This window comes from Cryptomeria japonica, chromosome 9 (assembly GCF_030272615.1).
Source record: "Cryptomeria japonica chromosome 9, Sugi_1.0, whole genome shotgun sequence".
In the NCBI taxonomy this organism is placed as follows: domain Eukaryota; kingdom Viridiplantae; phylum Streptophyta; class Pinopsida; order Cupressales; family Cupressaceae; genus Cryptomeria; species Cryptomeria japonica.
This window is the reverse complement of record NC_081413.1, coordinates 487,856,327-487,872,143: the sequence shown is the minus strand read 5'-3', so window position 1 is coordinate 487,872,143 and position 15,817 is coordinate 487,856,327. Positions and strand designations below refer to the sequence as shown.

General features: G+C 37.0%; 1 protein-coding gene across 11 annotated transcripts in view; it reads left to right on the top strand.

Annotated features, from left to right (window-relative positions):
• Window positions 1-15,817, top strand: part of LOC131039974 (protein PIN-LIKES 6) — a 155,379-nt gene that overhangs the window by 81,224 nt on the left and 58,338 nt on the right. For all 11 annotated transcript variants that reach the window (XM_057972842.2, XM_057972834.2, XM_057972839.2 and 8 more), the window contains 2 exons: window positions 10,297-10,418; window positions 10,972-11,181. In XM_057972842.2, coding sequence (XP_057828825.2) covers window positions 10,297-10,418; window positions 10,972-11,181 — 332 coding nt within the window. The remainder of the gene's footprint in view (window positions 1-10,296; window positions 10,419-10,971; window positions 11,182-15,817) is intronic.

Below are 15,817 nucleotides of genomic sequence, written 5' to 3'. Positions count from 1 at the left end.
CTTTAACCGAATACTTCTCCAATTGAGCATCACACCATTTAACTTCATCCGAAGCTCCCAACTTCAAGAAAATCCGAGATTGTAAAATCTTTTTGAAAAGGTCTTCCTGAGGTCGACTTAACAGCAACTCTTGCATGTCCTTCCATTTCCATACCTCTATCTCATTCTTCTTCACTTTTTGCACATATTTGCTTACTTTTTTGGCCCATCTCGCTTTTTCTATTTGCCTGACTTCCGCTACTCCAGCCTCTTCCCCTAGAGGGGTGTGTCTTTCCCAAGAATCCCCCTAAAACTCTACTTTTTCGCTATCTCCCAATTGTCAAGTAATATGGTTAGTAATGAGGCTTCTACAAGAAAGTAAAAAGTTCCAAATTGTTGAACCTTTTGGTGGGTTTGATTGGTGAAAATTTGTTCTCTTTCTCGAGTATCTAGATATTTACAATTTAGTATCTTGACCCATTTCTGATCATGATTAACATACATACTCCATGTCAACTTAGCACCCATGGCCTCATTCAAAATGCTGCAATTCCTCAAACCAGCACCTCCTGTCGCTTTTGGTTTACATACCTTGTCCCAAGCCAACAATGGATCTTGTCTTGTTCATTTTTAGCATTCCAAAAAATCTTCCTCATTCCTTGGTTTATTATGTGAATGACCTTCTCAGGAATTTTCAGGCACATCATTCAAAAAACTAGAATTGCCGAGACCACCATTTTGAGCATAAGTAATCTTCTTGCTGAAGTTAGCTACCTACTCTTCCATCCCTCTAGTTTCCCCACACAGCTATCCACTGGCTTTTTCCATAGATTTGATCGGCATGCTCCAGCAAAAAGAGGGGTACCAAGAAATATCCTCGATAAATTGCCTGCCTTTATTTCTAATATTATTGAGATCTCTCTTTCCTTGTCCAAGGTTTTGTTGAAAAAGAAAATTTCTGATTTCAGCCAGTTTATATGCTAACCCGATGCTTCACAATAATTGTTTAAATCCTTTTTAATACATCCTGCCCCTCTCAGAGATGCTTCCCCAAAAATAATGGTGTCGTCTGCAAACTGTTGATGTGTAGTGGCTTCCAAACCCACAACTATTTTAACCCCCTTCCATTTGCCTTCTCTTCTTGAAATCTAGATAAGTCTTCCCAACACCTCAACTAGAATAATAAAAAGAAAGGGAGACAACGGGTCCCCTTTCCTTAAGCCTCGGGAAGCTTGAAAGAAGCCTTGAGGGCTGCCATTAACTAGAATTGAAAACCAAGTGGATGAGGCACAACTTTTCACCCAATCAATCCATTTAGTGCAAAAACCAAATTTGTCTAAAATTCGAAACAGGAATTGTCTATCCACCATGTCATATGCCTTCCGGATGTCCGATTTAATTAGCATTCGATCCACTTTAGACTTCTTAATAGTGTGAATCGCCTCATGGGCTATGATTATACCTTCTACTATTGATCTATTTGGGACAAACCCACTATGTTCTTCTGAAATGAGATTGGTTAAAAGCAATTTCATTCACTGAACCATTACTTTAGCAATAACCTTGTGAACTATATTGCACAACGAGATTGGATGAAAATCCCCAAAGGACTTGACACTCTCCACTTTGGGAATCAACACAATCAAAGTATAGTTTAATTCTTTGGCCACAACCGTTTCCTCCCTAGATTCTTCCACCACCTGGCATAGATCATAATCGACTAAGACACAAAAAATGCGAAAGAAAAAAGCCAAAAAGCCATCAAGTCTCAAAGCCTTATCTCCCTCCATTGAAAAGTCCATTGAAAAGACTGCTTTTGTCACTTCTTCCAACTGTACTAGTTTTCATAAAGCACCATTCTATTGATCAGTAATCAATTTAGGAATTTTCTGAAGCAAATCATTTCGTAAAGGCCTAGCATCCACATTCAGATTCGATAAATTCTTGAAAACTCAACAACCCCTCTATTTGTGTCTTCTATTGATACTAGCCTGTTATCTCGACCATCTTTAATCTCAGTTATTTTATTTCAAGATCTTTTAGCCTTCACCAAATTATGGAAATACTTTGTATTTTTGTCTCCCTTCAGCCAACATTCCCTCGACTTTTGCCTCCAATAAATTTCTTCACGAGCAAGAATTTCAACATATGTAGATTTTAGTGCTTTTTCCTCCCAATATGTCTCTTTTGTTATTCCCACAATCATGATCCTATCTTGGAATGCTTTCAACTCTTACACTTTCAGTTTCCTTAAAAAATATTTCCGAACTTTATTTTGTTCCACTCCAATTTACCCTTGATGTATTGAAGCCTTTTGAAGAAAAACAAAGGCTTTCTTGCCTTCTATTGGCAGTGCCTCATCCCATCATTGAAAAATTAAGTCTTTGACATTGTTATCTCTCAACCACATTTTCTCAAATTTGAAGGGGCATCAAGATGGAACCTTATCAATCTGTATTAGTAACTCCACCAAAAAATGGTCTGACGTTGTCAATGGAAGCATAAAAGCCTCAAATGCAAGAGGTTTAGCTACCCATTCACCACCTGCAAAGAATCTGTCCAGATTTTCCACAATATGAGACACTCCCCATCTTTTGTTTGTCCATGTGTAAGAACCACGTTTTGTCTTAATCTCCCACAAACCATTTCTTGTAACAAAGTTTTGGAAGGCTTTCTAAGGACCACCTAACTCCACTTGCCCCCCCCAACTTATCAACTATCTCTAGAGTAGCATTGAAATCACCCCCTAAAATAACTAGTGAGTCCTCTAATCCCTTCAACACATCCGAAATTTGCTGCCACACCTCAATTTTCTTTCTAGCTTGCAAGGGACCATAAATATTCATCACAAAGATATTGCAATTGAGGTGAAAAGAGTGAATTTTAAGAATTTTCCAATGTTCAAATACACGCCAATTTTCTAGACTAACACTGACTGGATTCCAGAAAAAATCGAAACCACCCGCAACCCCTATAGCCTCTATGAATGAGCCCTTCCACAAACGCCAACATTTAAGTAATTTTTCCACTTCCCCACTACCAAGCTTTGTTTCTTGTAACAACACCAAATCTGGGTGCACTTGATCAAGACCTCTCTTGATTAGACGCCTTTTGTCAGGGGCATTGCATCCACTGACATTCCAACTAAGGATTTTCATTGCTCCTCGGGAAGGGTAACACCCTTCCTGGCAAAAAGCTTTCTCTGACCCTTAGCACAACCTACAATCTCCAATCTTATTTTATTCTCCTTTCTCCCCCTAGATCTCATTTCACCCATCCTGATTTTCCCCAACTTAGCCCTGGTTTGACCAACAGTTCTATTTTCCAGGATATCTTCTTCGTCTACCAATCCCCACTCATCCTCCTCATCCATCAAATCCCACTCCTCATCCTCTTTGCCCAAATGCTCTACATCCATCTCTCTTTGAGTTTCTCCAATCACTACACCTTCATCTAGTTGACACGCAGTGTTAACCTAGTCTTCCCTTCCTTTGCTCGAAACTCCATTCCAATCACTTCCATAACTCTTTCCACTTTTGCAATTGCTTCACCTACCAAAGATACCATTTTCTCATTATCATTGTATACCTATGAGATGTGGTCCTTGTGAATGACAGTAACCTCATCTTGGCTAAAAGATATATCCCTCCTAGCACTCTTTGATAAGCCGCTCGCACTCTAGCAGCTTCCAATACTCCTCCACCAACAGAACAGAGTAACACTCCACCGGCAGGAGACTCTTCATCTAAATGAAGAAAATTCCTTTGAGGGTTTAGCAACCAAGTGTGAAACATGCTATTATTCCCTCGGTTGATGGTGAGAAGTTGAAATTACTTCTATACCGGCAGATAAGTTAAGTCATTACTTAACTGGCAAACATTAAATGTGGTGGTTGGCGAAATTAACATTATAAAACAAGTGTTTTGGGTCCATTTTCATTTCACCGAGCATTCAAATCTTCGAGAGCGCGAAAATTCCCGAGTGAAGGTTTTCCAAACAAAGAAGTGAAGCAATTCATCAAGCAATCTTTCCTTAAGGCAGATAAAGGTATTTATAACAATGGCTTCTTCATCTACTCCTGAATTCATTGCAAACCCTACTGTTGTCGAAGTTATTAAACACCCTAGACCTGTATTCCAGTTAGTTCCTGAAATTGCCAAGAAAGATGATAACATTGGTGCATTTTCTAAAATTCCTAAGGGACTAGTTTTTGTTGAAGACCCTAGAATGTATATACATTGTCATATAGAGGAATTAGGTGATGAGGAAATTAAGAATATGTATAAATTTGTAACTTGTGATGAATCCGGAAATATCAAACCTGAACACAAGATAGTTGAAACCCTAGGTTTCACTAAAATTCTCAGTATCCTGGATTTTCCCAAAGATGTTATAAGGATAGTACTAAGCAGGGTAAATGGTGCATTCTTCTGGTTGGACTCAGTTCACAAAATCACAAAAGAAGCAGTAAAGGTTGTGACAGGGTTACCCTCCACCGGTAACAGACCTGATAAGACAAAGAAGGTCTCAAATTACTTAGTGATAAACCTAACCGGTGCAACATCTGATAAAAGATCTTTAAGGGTAAATGATGTAACGGATATCAATGTCAAATTCATCAGTATGATCTTAGGCTACAAAACTACACATGCAAATAGGTTAAACTCAGTCTCTAGCCTATGCATTAAAAGTGCCTATGATATGATTAATGATAATGCAAGAATAGATGTGTGCGAATGGCTTAAAGATGAACTGATTGACAATTTGGGAAAGATAAAGAAAGACAAAAAGGGAACATTCAGATTTGGAAACCTACTTGTTTGTCTAATGCTGCACATAACCAAACAAGTACTCGGTATTGGTATTAGAAATTTTGGTTTTGATATACCGGTAGGCAAACAATTGTTAGATTTATTGAACAGCATGGGAGAGAACAGAGAAAAGAACATAAATGAGTATTTTCAGGCATTGAAGGCCCGAATGAAGACCAGAGTTAGATTGTCACAACCAACTGTGGACAAGTATAAGGATGAAATCTGTTTTGTAATAAAGAAGGATAAAATTTGGATGGAGGCAGTTATCCCAAGAACCATCTGGGTTACTGAAATGGGGTATGAAACTGATGACCACATAATAGAAACATATGCAAAAGCTCTCCTAGAAGCACCTAAGGAACCTAAAGAAGAGGTATTTGGCAGTGCTGAGACTATTGAAAAACAAATTCAATCCAAGAAAATTGTTAAAAAGATTGAGGCAATAGTTAGAAAAGGATCCAGGCAAGCAAAAGCTATTAAGGAAGATGTACTTAAACGAACTGGTATTATTGAAGATGAGTTAGAAGCACTTCAACCGGAAACTCACCTTTCACCGTTTGGAACTTCTTCAGAAAGTGACATACCAGCTGCATTCAAAAGAGTTGTGAGAAAAAGGAAATCTTCCCCGGTATCTTCACCTTCTCCTAGAAGAACAAGACAGAAACAACAGGCAGTAAGGCCCCTAGCTAAGAAATTAACTCCAAAGAAGAAGATGACCCCTAAGAAAAAGACTCAACAAACCATTGCTCCCATTGACAAACTTCTCAATGAAATAACAGAGGATGGAAAGTTGAAAAACATTAACAAATTATATGACACATTATCGGTTGATGACAAGGAGAAAGTAGAAAACAGTGTAATCCTACACTTAGATATCTACAAGGAATTTCTGATGCAAGTTGTTGATGAAATATTGACAGAACTGTTCAAAAGACTAGAAGCTAGAAGGCAAGCTATTGTTGAGCTTGATAAGAAAATAAAAATTGAAAAACTACTTGTTGTACATCCTGTCAATTCACCTGAAGAGATAGATCAATTGATCTCTGAGGCTAACTGGTCAGTATTTTCAACTGCTCACCGGCATGTAGCATTGATGGTAGGTAGAGTGAATGAGGTAACAGAAGAAACAACTAATGCATGGGACATATTCCTTGTAGAGAAGGAAAAGTAGGAAGAGTATCGAAGCCCTAAACCCATCAAGGTATATCAAAAGGATAAGGGAAAAGGAAAGGTTGGTGGACCACCCAGCATAAAAATAACAGACAGCTTATCCCCACCACCTCTAGATACTCCACTGGTAGTTACTACTGACAATCAACCAGCTAGTGAGAGTATGGACATACCACATGAGGACACAAATCCTGATTCGGAGGTGTTATATACAATGAACATTGACACTTAGAAAGTCAATATTGTGGTAGATAAGGAATCAACAGGGAAAACAGATGTGGCAATTGGGCCATCGGCAACAGGTAGCACAGAAGAAAAACTGGCAGTGGACAACACTGAGAAACAGGCAGAGCAACAGGCTCCCTCACAAGAACAGGTTCATGCAGAGACAGTGCCACCGGCAACAGTTGAGCAACCCAAACCTTTGCTTAGAGAAATGCAAACACAAACTGACCTACCAGAGGTCACTACAAGCAAAGAAATTACTCACACCGACAGAATACAGATTGTTGGTTCTTCCATTGTAGAAATCAGACCAACCAATGTGACAGAAGTTCTTTTGGATTCTATCAAGAAAATAACAGAGTGTAGCTCACAAGCATACAAAGCTATCAATGATACAATCCCAATTTTGAAAATGATAGCACCCAAATGTAATGTGGATAATAAAGATTCTTTGAATCAACTTGACACATCGTCTAAGTATATTATTGACAACATTGTGATAGTTGAACAAATAAATGAGGAAGCATTCAAAGAGAAACTAGAGAAAGAAAAACACAAATTCTTTGAAGAGGAAATAAAGAAGTGAATGAGACAATTTGACACTCTTTTACCAGCACTATGTAATACACTAAAAGAGTTTAAAACTTTGTATAGAGATACATGCAAAACAAACCTTTTGATAGTAGATATAGACAAGAAGATCAGCAAGGTACAGGAAGAAATAAATAAATTAGCTGACAACTTCATTAATTCATCTGAACCATTATCAATTTTTGAGCAGAAAACAACAGGTTTTGAGGAGGAACTTCTAAAAATGGAAAGAGAAAAGGAAAGAATAAAAGGAAAGGCAAAAGATCTAAAATGGAGACTTAGTCCAAGATTGGACTACCTCGCCTCCTTGAGAAAAGAGATATATGAGGCTCTAGTTCAAGGACAGAAAACACCAGAACAACAAATGCAACACCTCACCGATACAATTCAGAGGACAGAGGCCGCATTAAAGGACAGTGAACGGTTCACTAAGAGCCTGAATCTGGTATTGGCAGACCTTTTTCAGATTGTAACCAACCGGTTACAAGGATGAAGCTGGAAACCACATTCAATTGACACTTTGACAACCTTTGTCATTGATGCCAAAGGGGGAGTAGTAGTAATGAGAAAAATAATTAGAAAATGGCTCATCAGCTTAGGGGGAGCACATATTTTTTGGTACACATTTTTTTTGGTAAGACAATTAAGGTAGATTCTTTTTGGATGACACTTTTTGGATTTTTCTCATGAGTGTTGCCATCAATGCCAAAGGGGGAGATTGTTGGCAAATGCACACTCCAATGAGGTATTGTAGGTGATTGAAGGTTTTGTCATTGATTGCAACCTTGCAATCATATGATACCGGCAAGACAATTTACCGGCACTGGCAATGACAGACTCTACACCGGCACACAGAACACCGGCAGTGAAAGGAAGTATACCAGCACCCAGGCCGACAGGAATTTTGTTTATAATATATTTTGTAATTAATTGTAAAATCATTGTAAGCCAACTTGGCAAATTGTAAAATGACTCATATATGTATGAGATTATTATAGAACATTTTGTAAGGAAGTAGATAGGCGAAATAAGATAGACCTAATATGTGAATTATAGGTTAAGGGTTTATGTATGAAGCAGAGCTAAAACCGGTACTGGATCTGGCATAGTAGATGCTATTTTGAAGCAGTACAAGATATTGGATTTGCATAATCCATTTTGTAAGTCAGTGAGACTTCCCATTTTGTAATTGAGCAGTGAGCTCTAGGCACTTGGCCTTTCTGCATGTGCAGGCCCCTATTGTAAGAGTAATATTCACTTATTGGCCAGTAAGCGAATATTGTGGGTCACAAATCCCACCGAGGTTTTTCCCACATCAGGTTTCCTCGTTAAACTACTATGTTATGGTGTGCTTTTCATGTGGTTGTTGTTATCTTTGTTTGCTGCATTATTTCTGGTTTACCGGTATACTATATTGATATGTTTTACATGTTTTAAATCAAGTAAATTCTATAACCGGTTAGATACTGATTCACTCGCCTCCCCCCCTCTCAGTATCTTTGGGAATCCTAACAGTTTGGTCCCTACAGGGGTTCAACACTTCTTTGTTGGCCTAGGATTTGACTCCATTTGCCACTTCCCTTGCATTTTCTTGTTCCACTGGGTTATTATTATTTTCACCATTTCTTTTCCCACTAACGCTATCTAAAAGTTGCATTAATTTATTTGCTAAATCTTTCTCAGTTGTACCTTTCCCTTTGTCACCTGTAGTACACTCTACATGCCCATCTCTTTTACATTTTTTACAATGTTCCATGTTTTTTTCCACTTCAATATGCTGACGCCAAACCCCAGCATTTGTTCTTATGTCCACTGCTTTAGGCAAAGTAGCATGAGGTTTCCAACTAATACAAATCCGAGCATACATGCTAAAATCCTTTGTTTCTATCGCTTCATCTGCCTTGAGAAACCCTAATTTGTTTCCAATACTTTTGAAATGTCATCATTCTAGTATTCCCTAGGAAAATTGTACAACCTAATCTAAATGGGAATCTCCTCCATATTTGCCTGCAATGGGTTGAAATTCGGTTCCCAATCTTTGATATACACCCCTCTGCCTCCCATAAGAAACGGCCCATTTTTTAAAACCTAGTTTTAGCACTCCCGTTTTCATTTATTACTATAAAAAAACCATTTGGCATGGTTTTGATATCAAACTTGAACTTCTAGTTATCCTCCCACCATTTCTTAACCCTACTAAATGCCTACTAGTCACCTGCCCATCTACTGAAAAAAGCTCTTTCCTTCAACATGGTAATCGAATCATTCCAAGCCCGGCTATGAAGGAAAAATGAGATGAATCGGTCATCTTCTAGAGGGTTACTTACCTTTGGCATCTCGGTAGTTTTTTCGACTTTCTTCAGCCTCCATTCTTTCTCACTCACCTTCTCCCACTTGCAGCTTGGCCCCTCCATAAGACTTTTGTATCCTCTGAAAATGTGGGCAGCATTACTTTTGCCCCATCCCATCTTTGGCACACGAAACTCGCTTCTAACACGAACTCCTCCATTCCCGAGCCTTCTATTCTAATCCTCCCAAACCCTACCAGGATGCTTCCAGGCCAAAAAATGATTTTGTTGTTGGTTCAAATTATTTCCCCTCCATTGAAAATCTCTGAAATCCCTCTTTGGCTGCAACCCTAGCCTTCTCAACGTCATTAACATGAAACGTATCCAAGCAGACAAATCTAAAACTTTGTGCAAGCCTTGGTTGAGAATTTGGGAACACTTAATCACAAGGAGGAAAATGAATCAATGAAGACTAAACCAAACAAGGATTCATTCATATGAATTGTATTTAAGGTTAGGCATATTGAAAATGTTATTCCATTGTGCTGTCAACCAATTTAATTTTTTGATCAAGTTATGATATTAGTTTCCTTTATTGAAAACTTTTCTAATGTCTCAATTCAAAGCATTATTTTCCTATAAGAAGAAACATGGTAGAAAATTTATTTTTGCAAACTTGATGACTCATTCTTATGTTCCCTTTCCTTCTGTTTCTATCATTTACATTATCATGCTCTCAAAAATCCCCTTGAAAGAGGCATTCAGAATTTCAGATTTCAGATTATTGATTGTATGGAAGAATGTACTATTAGCTTGTTTTCATAAACAATTTCAATATTAGACTTAGCTTCAATTTCATGATTTGACATACTAAATCTACTTTTTCTTTGTGTCCCTCTTGATGGTTACTTGAAAAGAATGGAATGTTAGTTTGCTTGTTTATTATTGATAACTTTTTCTGTATTTTTCTGCTAATTAGTTGCTGTAATGGTTGTCAACTGTTTAACAAATAAATTTAACTATTTTTAATAGTCTAAACACACATATGCTTTACAAAGTTGTTTTACTTGTCTACTTGACCTTAGGAAAGCAAATATTAAAGAGCCACAGTTGGTTTTGTGATGTAATTTTTGATCCAGCATTTGCAGTTTGCAAACCTTAATGTTTTATTTTACTTCTTTGATGGGAGCCAGGAGCAATAAGCAAACTAATGCATGTTTTCTTTGTAGGGAATATTGGAAACGTACCCCTTGTATTAATCAATGCAATTTGCCGTGACAGAGAAAATCCTTTTGGGGATCCAGAGACATGCGATGAAACGGGCAGTGCATACATTTCATTCGGTCAATGGGTATATGGAGATTTGATGCTTTAAAGCTTTGCTTTTTGACCTACCTCTGTACTAACATTTAATCTTTCAGATATTATCTTTATTGTTGACATGTTTAATATGATATTTAAATCTATCAGTAATCTTTATTTAAATTCCCCTTTTCCTGAGGATGTGCTCCTTCCTATATTACTACTTGTACTTGAATCTTATTGTTGGACATGAATATAATGTCTTTCTTTCTTTCTCAGCTTTACTGCATGCAATAGAACCTTATGCTAGGGGAATCTCCTCTTTGATATTCCTCATACTCTTAGATATTTTATCTTTTATAATGAAAAGAAAATGCAAGCTTTCTCTTGAACACTCTCTTTGCCTGGCTGACCACTGCAAACTGCTAAGATAAAGGCTTCTATTCCAATTCTATTTAATTTAGCTTAATTTATGCTTTTGGTTTTTCTGGTAGATAGAAATCATTCTTACTTAAGCCATCTTTTGAGGGAAAAAAGGAAGTTGCATCCTGTATCAATTTGTGTATACATTTTAAATTAAGCACAGGTTATTTGTGCTGCAGGTTGGCGCAGTAATTCTTTATACATATGTATTTTATATGCTATCTCCTCCTCAAGATTCAGTACAGGAAAATCTTGGATCTGTGCTTGCTTCATCAAGTACTAGCTTTGAGAATCCAGATAGCCTGAAGGTTTCTTTGTTGGAATCAGAAGATGGGAATGTTGACCATCCTCAATTTTTAAAAGTGGATTGGTACACACCGGCAAGGAAGGTAGGTACTTACAAAGTTTCTGAAAGGATAGAAATATATGATGCTGTGTTGTGTATAATTATGATCTAGAAAACGCGAATGGAATGGGATGCAAGACAACAAGTTTATGTTGTGTTCAAGAGTGGAATGAAATGGTTTGGCTTTTTAATTTTTTTCTGATTTTAAAATCAACCATTGCTCTCCATGAATGGCCATTTCTATTTGAAAAAAAATCTCTTTTTTTGTTGCAACAAAATATTACTTGCTTTGAATAGTTCAATTATGAAAACAAATATTAGAAATATTTTAATGTTAGACTATTTATGTTAGGTGATGCATGTTAATAATGCAATAACATCATCTAGTTATGTCTGAGAGGTAACTTGCAATGAAAATTAGATCTACCTTGAAACTTCCCCATCCGATTATAAATACAAGCCACACTCATTGAAGTGTAGACCATTCAATTCTCTCAAACTTTGTGCATTAATTCTTCCAACATTTGGTATCAAGGTGAAGATGCCCTAGGAATGGTAACTTGATTCAAAGTGAGGAGGCCCCAAGAAGGGTATGCTGATTCAAAACAAGGAAATCACACTCATTGAAGTTTGTACCATCCAATTCTCTCAACTTTATGCATTAATTCTTCCAACATTTGGTATCAGTGTGATGATGCCCTAGGAAGGTAACTTGATTCACAATGAGGTAGCCCCTAAAAGGGTATATTGATTCAAAACAAAGAAACCCTTGAAGGTGGTATGCTAAACTAGAGCATGGAAGCCCTAGGAGAGTACACACCAATCCAATAAAATTGGAAGGAGAGAAATTCACTGACAGAGTTATCGTGAGAGGGACTGGAAATTATTAAGGAGAAAAAGAGAAATCGCCATTAAAAGAAATTAAAAAAAAATATGAGAACAATGATTGATGAACAGTAAATGTTGTATTTGTGGATAGTAAATTGTGTATGGGAGAACAGTACCATTATGAAAGGGTAGATATGAAGAGAGATAGATTATGTTTTTTAAATATTTTTTATTGCTTTTCCCTAGTTGAAGGTCAACTGTGACTTGCTGCTAAGAGCTGACTGTTTTCTGTCAAAGACTGATTGAAGAAAAAGGTCTACTATCAAGGATAATTATAACAAGTGCACAGGTATGAGATTTTTGAAATCTGTTGCAATATTCTGCTACAGACATATATTTTTTGTGCTATTGTTTTTGCCAAAAAAATCTGCATTCTGCAATTTATCTACCAAAGTCTGAATTTTTTTCTTATAAGTTGAACCCCTGGGTCTGTGAGAGTTGATAAGTTTTATGGAAGCTAGGTGGTGATTTCTACCTAAGCACGGTGTTTTCAGGGACTATATTTACAGCCTTGGTAGAGTGGAACAATGCATATGAATATGAACATGAAAAATGATGGTTTGCAAAAGAGGGGGCTTGGCTGGGACACCAGAACAACAAACCAAGAAGATTGGAGCATGGTGGTTGCTGTTATGGCCAAAAGGGGAGTGTTGAATCTCTTTTAGAGGAACATGAATGCTGAGGGTGAAATGGACAGGGAGGTTGATGGCATGGTATCAAATGAGAACACTTTGGGGAATAGGTGTATCAAGTATGTGGCTTCATGAGCCACTTCTATACATGTTGTGAAGAAATCTCTGACATGATCCCGTGGATCACCTTTCCCTCTATACTTGTCAAACCTTGCAGTCTCAAAATGTTGCGGAAAAGGTGGCATGTATAAATTCCTTTCAGAAGGATAAGGATAATTCTAATACCAACAGTAACAACAACAATGCTAAAAGTAATTATATATAGGGATCCATAGAAGGAGGGATTTAAAAAGCAAAGGATTATTCAAAAGAGTGGCATTCAAAACCAGTAGCATGCACCTCCAGTGATCCTGGATCAACAACAGAGAATGGAGAGGCATTTTATAGGGATGGCTTGGTTAAGGAGCCCAAAGATAGCATGATGATTGTTGATGATTGTTGCTGGTTGATTCAAAGGAACAGCTAGGTATGATCTTTATGCTCTGGTTGCACATAACCTCAATTGTATTCAGTTGCTGCAAAATATTGCAGTTGTGCTAGTGAAGCTATCTTACCTTTTCATTTTGGAAAGTGTCTTCTGTCCAAGTGGTAAATTTGACATGGAAGAAGCCTGATCAAATCTTGGGCCAAGCTTTGCAACCAAGCCTGAGATTATGTACACTACTATTTCTAGTAGCAATCAGAAATTATTCCAGTAACTTGCCCATGAATTTGATATGGTGCTTATAGATGAAGCTGCCAGAATTTTGAATCTTATTTGAGCAGTTTGTAGTCTAATTTGGGGGACTTGTCTCCAAACAGTCCAAAATTTGCGGCACCACACTCTACAAATGGACAAGTTGATGCAAGAGATTGTTGAAATTTACAAGAATTGAACATTAACAAACATGCTTGATTTGATTAGATGAATTTATCACAATTCAGATGTAGTCATCTAATGGATAAACTTCTTGGTGCTATCCTCTTCATCAAATTTTTGAACAATCTTGAAGTTGTCTTCAGTTCAGTCATCAAGGGAGTAGTAGATATACTTTGATGTAGATGACAACTATCTTGTAACTTCCCCATTCAGTAATGAATAAAAGCCACACTCAATAAAGTGTGTCATCCAATTCTTTCAAATTCCATGAATTCATTCTTCCAAGAACAATTAGAAAATCCAAAAAATGATAGAGTTATCAGAATTAATGAAGCTTGAAAGTGAACAAATAGTTTTGAAGAACATGCCAAGGAAAATAACAAAGCTTTCTTTTATTAGAACAAAGAACTTGTTCAAATGTATTGGTGGTTGGCTTGAGCTGTATATATTGAAAGTGAATAGTATGTTAGACATACAACCAAAGTTTCCTCGTGTATTTTGTTTGTTATGAACAATAAAGACAATCATTTCAGCTTTTTATGGGTGAAAAAAACATAACACCTTCAGATGGGATAATAAGAGCAATAGATCCTTCTTTGGTCACAAAAACATAATACTTTTTGTAGGGCTAAAACAGCACCTTCAAATGATTTATGCCTATAGGCAGGATTTGCATTGTTAAAGGTTATAGAGGTTCAAGTATCAAAAAACTAAAATAACTTGAAGGGGCATGACCTTTGTATTGAAGTGATTTGTTGATTGTGAAATATCCATTTTCCAAATTTTCTACTGGTATATATATAAGACTTCCCCTTTTTCTTCAAATGCACTTACTATAAATTGCTGCATTGCCTTGTTGAGTTGCTAATCTCCCTCAAAACCTCCAAACGCCACCTTATGGTATGAGTTGACCATCCTTTTACCTTTTTCCAAAGATCAAATTTATTTCCCAAACTCCATGATTACACTCCAAACTTGTAGAAGACCTTTTTAGATAGTGTGGCTGGGTATTCAGAGTCCTAACAGCATTAGGACTTCTTAACTATTTCTTATGTTGCAAACACACACACCCCATTGCAAATGGGGACCCCTACTTTTTCGCTTCTTAGCTTAGTCGTTTTTGCTTAGTTGCTTAGCTTGGCAATAGCTGTAGTCTTTGACCTTTGTTTGTGAGAAGGGTTTTGTCTTGTCGGTCTGAGTTAAGTGTGTTAATCTGTCCTTGAAGTGACTTAGAGTGTGAAGCTCGTCCTTAGGGTGTGATCAAGTCGGGTTTTCAAAATTTGAGCTCGGAACTTATGTATAGGTGTCAAGATTGAGGATTGATTGCAGAATTGTGAGGAATGTCAAATCTTGTCCAAATTACTAAAAGTTGTCAAAATTGTCAATGTTGTCATAATTGTCAAAAAATGCAAAAATGTTGCAAAAGTTGCTAGGAGGATTGAAATTTTGAAAGTACTAACTATTGAGAGTGATGGAATGAATTGTTTTGACAAGGAAAATTCCTTGTCAAGGTCAAATGTTCCGACCTTGACAAGATGGAAATAAGAAGAATTTTATGAAAATCCTTGTCTAAGTTTAGGGATCTGAAGGTTAGAATTCAATCCTAGGTTGAAGTGTGGAGTGCATTTTTGCCGTTGTCTAGCCTTCACTTGTGCCTAATTTTGTCCTTGCACACCTTGGAAGGGAGCCTTCATTTGTCCTTGCTTGGAGTGGAATTTTGCTTTCCTTGTTCTTTGTCCTTAGCAACATGGAAAGTGCGCCCAAGATTTGTCTTGAAAACAAATTGAAATTTTAAGGGGAAATAAAAGGATAGTAAACCCTTGGCCGAATCTTTTAACTAAAGTGAGGAGTGTTGTCATGAGCCCTATAAAAGGAGAAATCAAAAGTTCATCCAAACATCAAATGCAATCCAACTCAAACAAATTAAATGAGCATTAAAGTGCAGAATTAAAAGGCACAAGCAGATAGGCGAATTTGTGAAAATCAAAAGCTGATCAAAATGTAGAACTAAAGAGCAAAAATCAGGAACTAATTCAATTCCAGCAGGAGTGCAAATTTAAGTGCAGAAAATTGGACTTGAAAGTAAGAACCAGGTCTAAAAGGAAGGATAAATCAGACCCAGAATTAAACATTTTTAGATCTGAAAAGAACATCATTTCCAGAAATTTCTGATTTTCAAGCAATGTCCAGACTAAAGTGTCATTTCTAGATTTGAAAGGAGTTTTGAGAGCATGATTGGT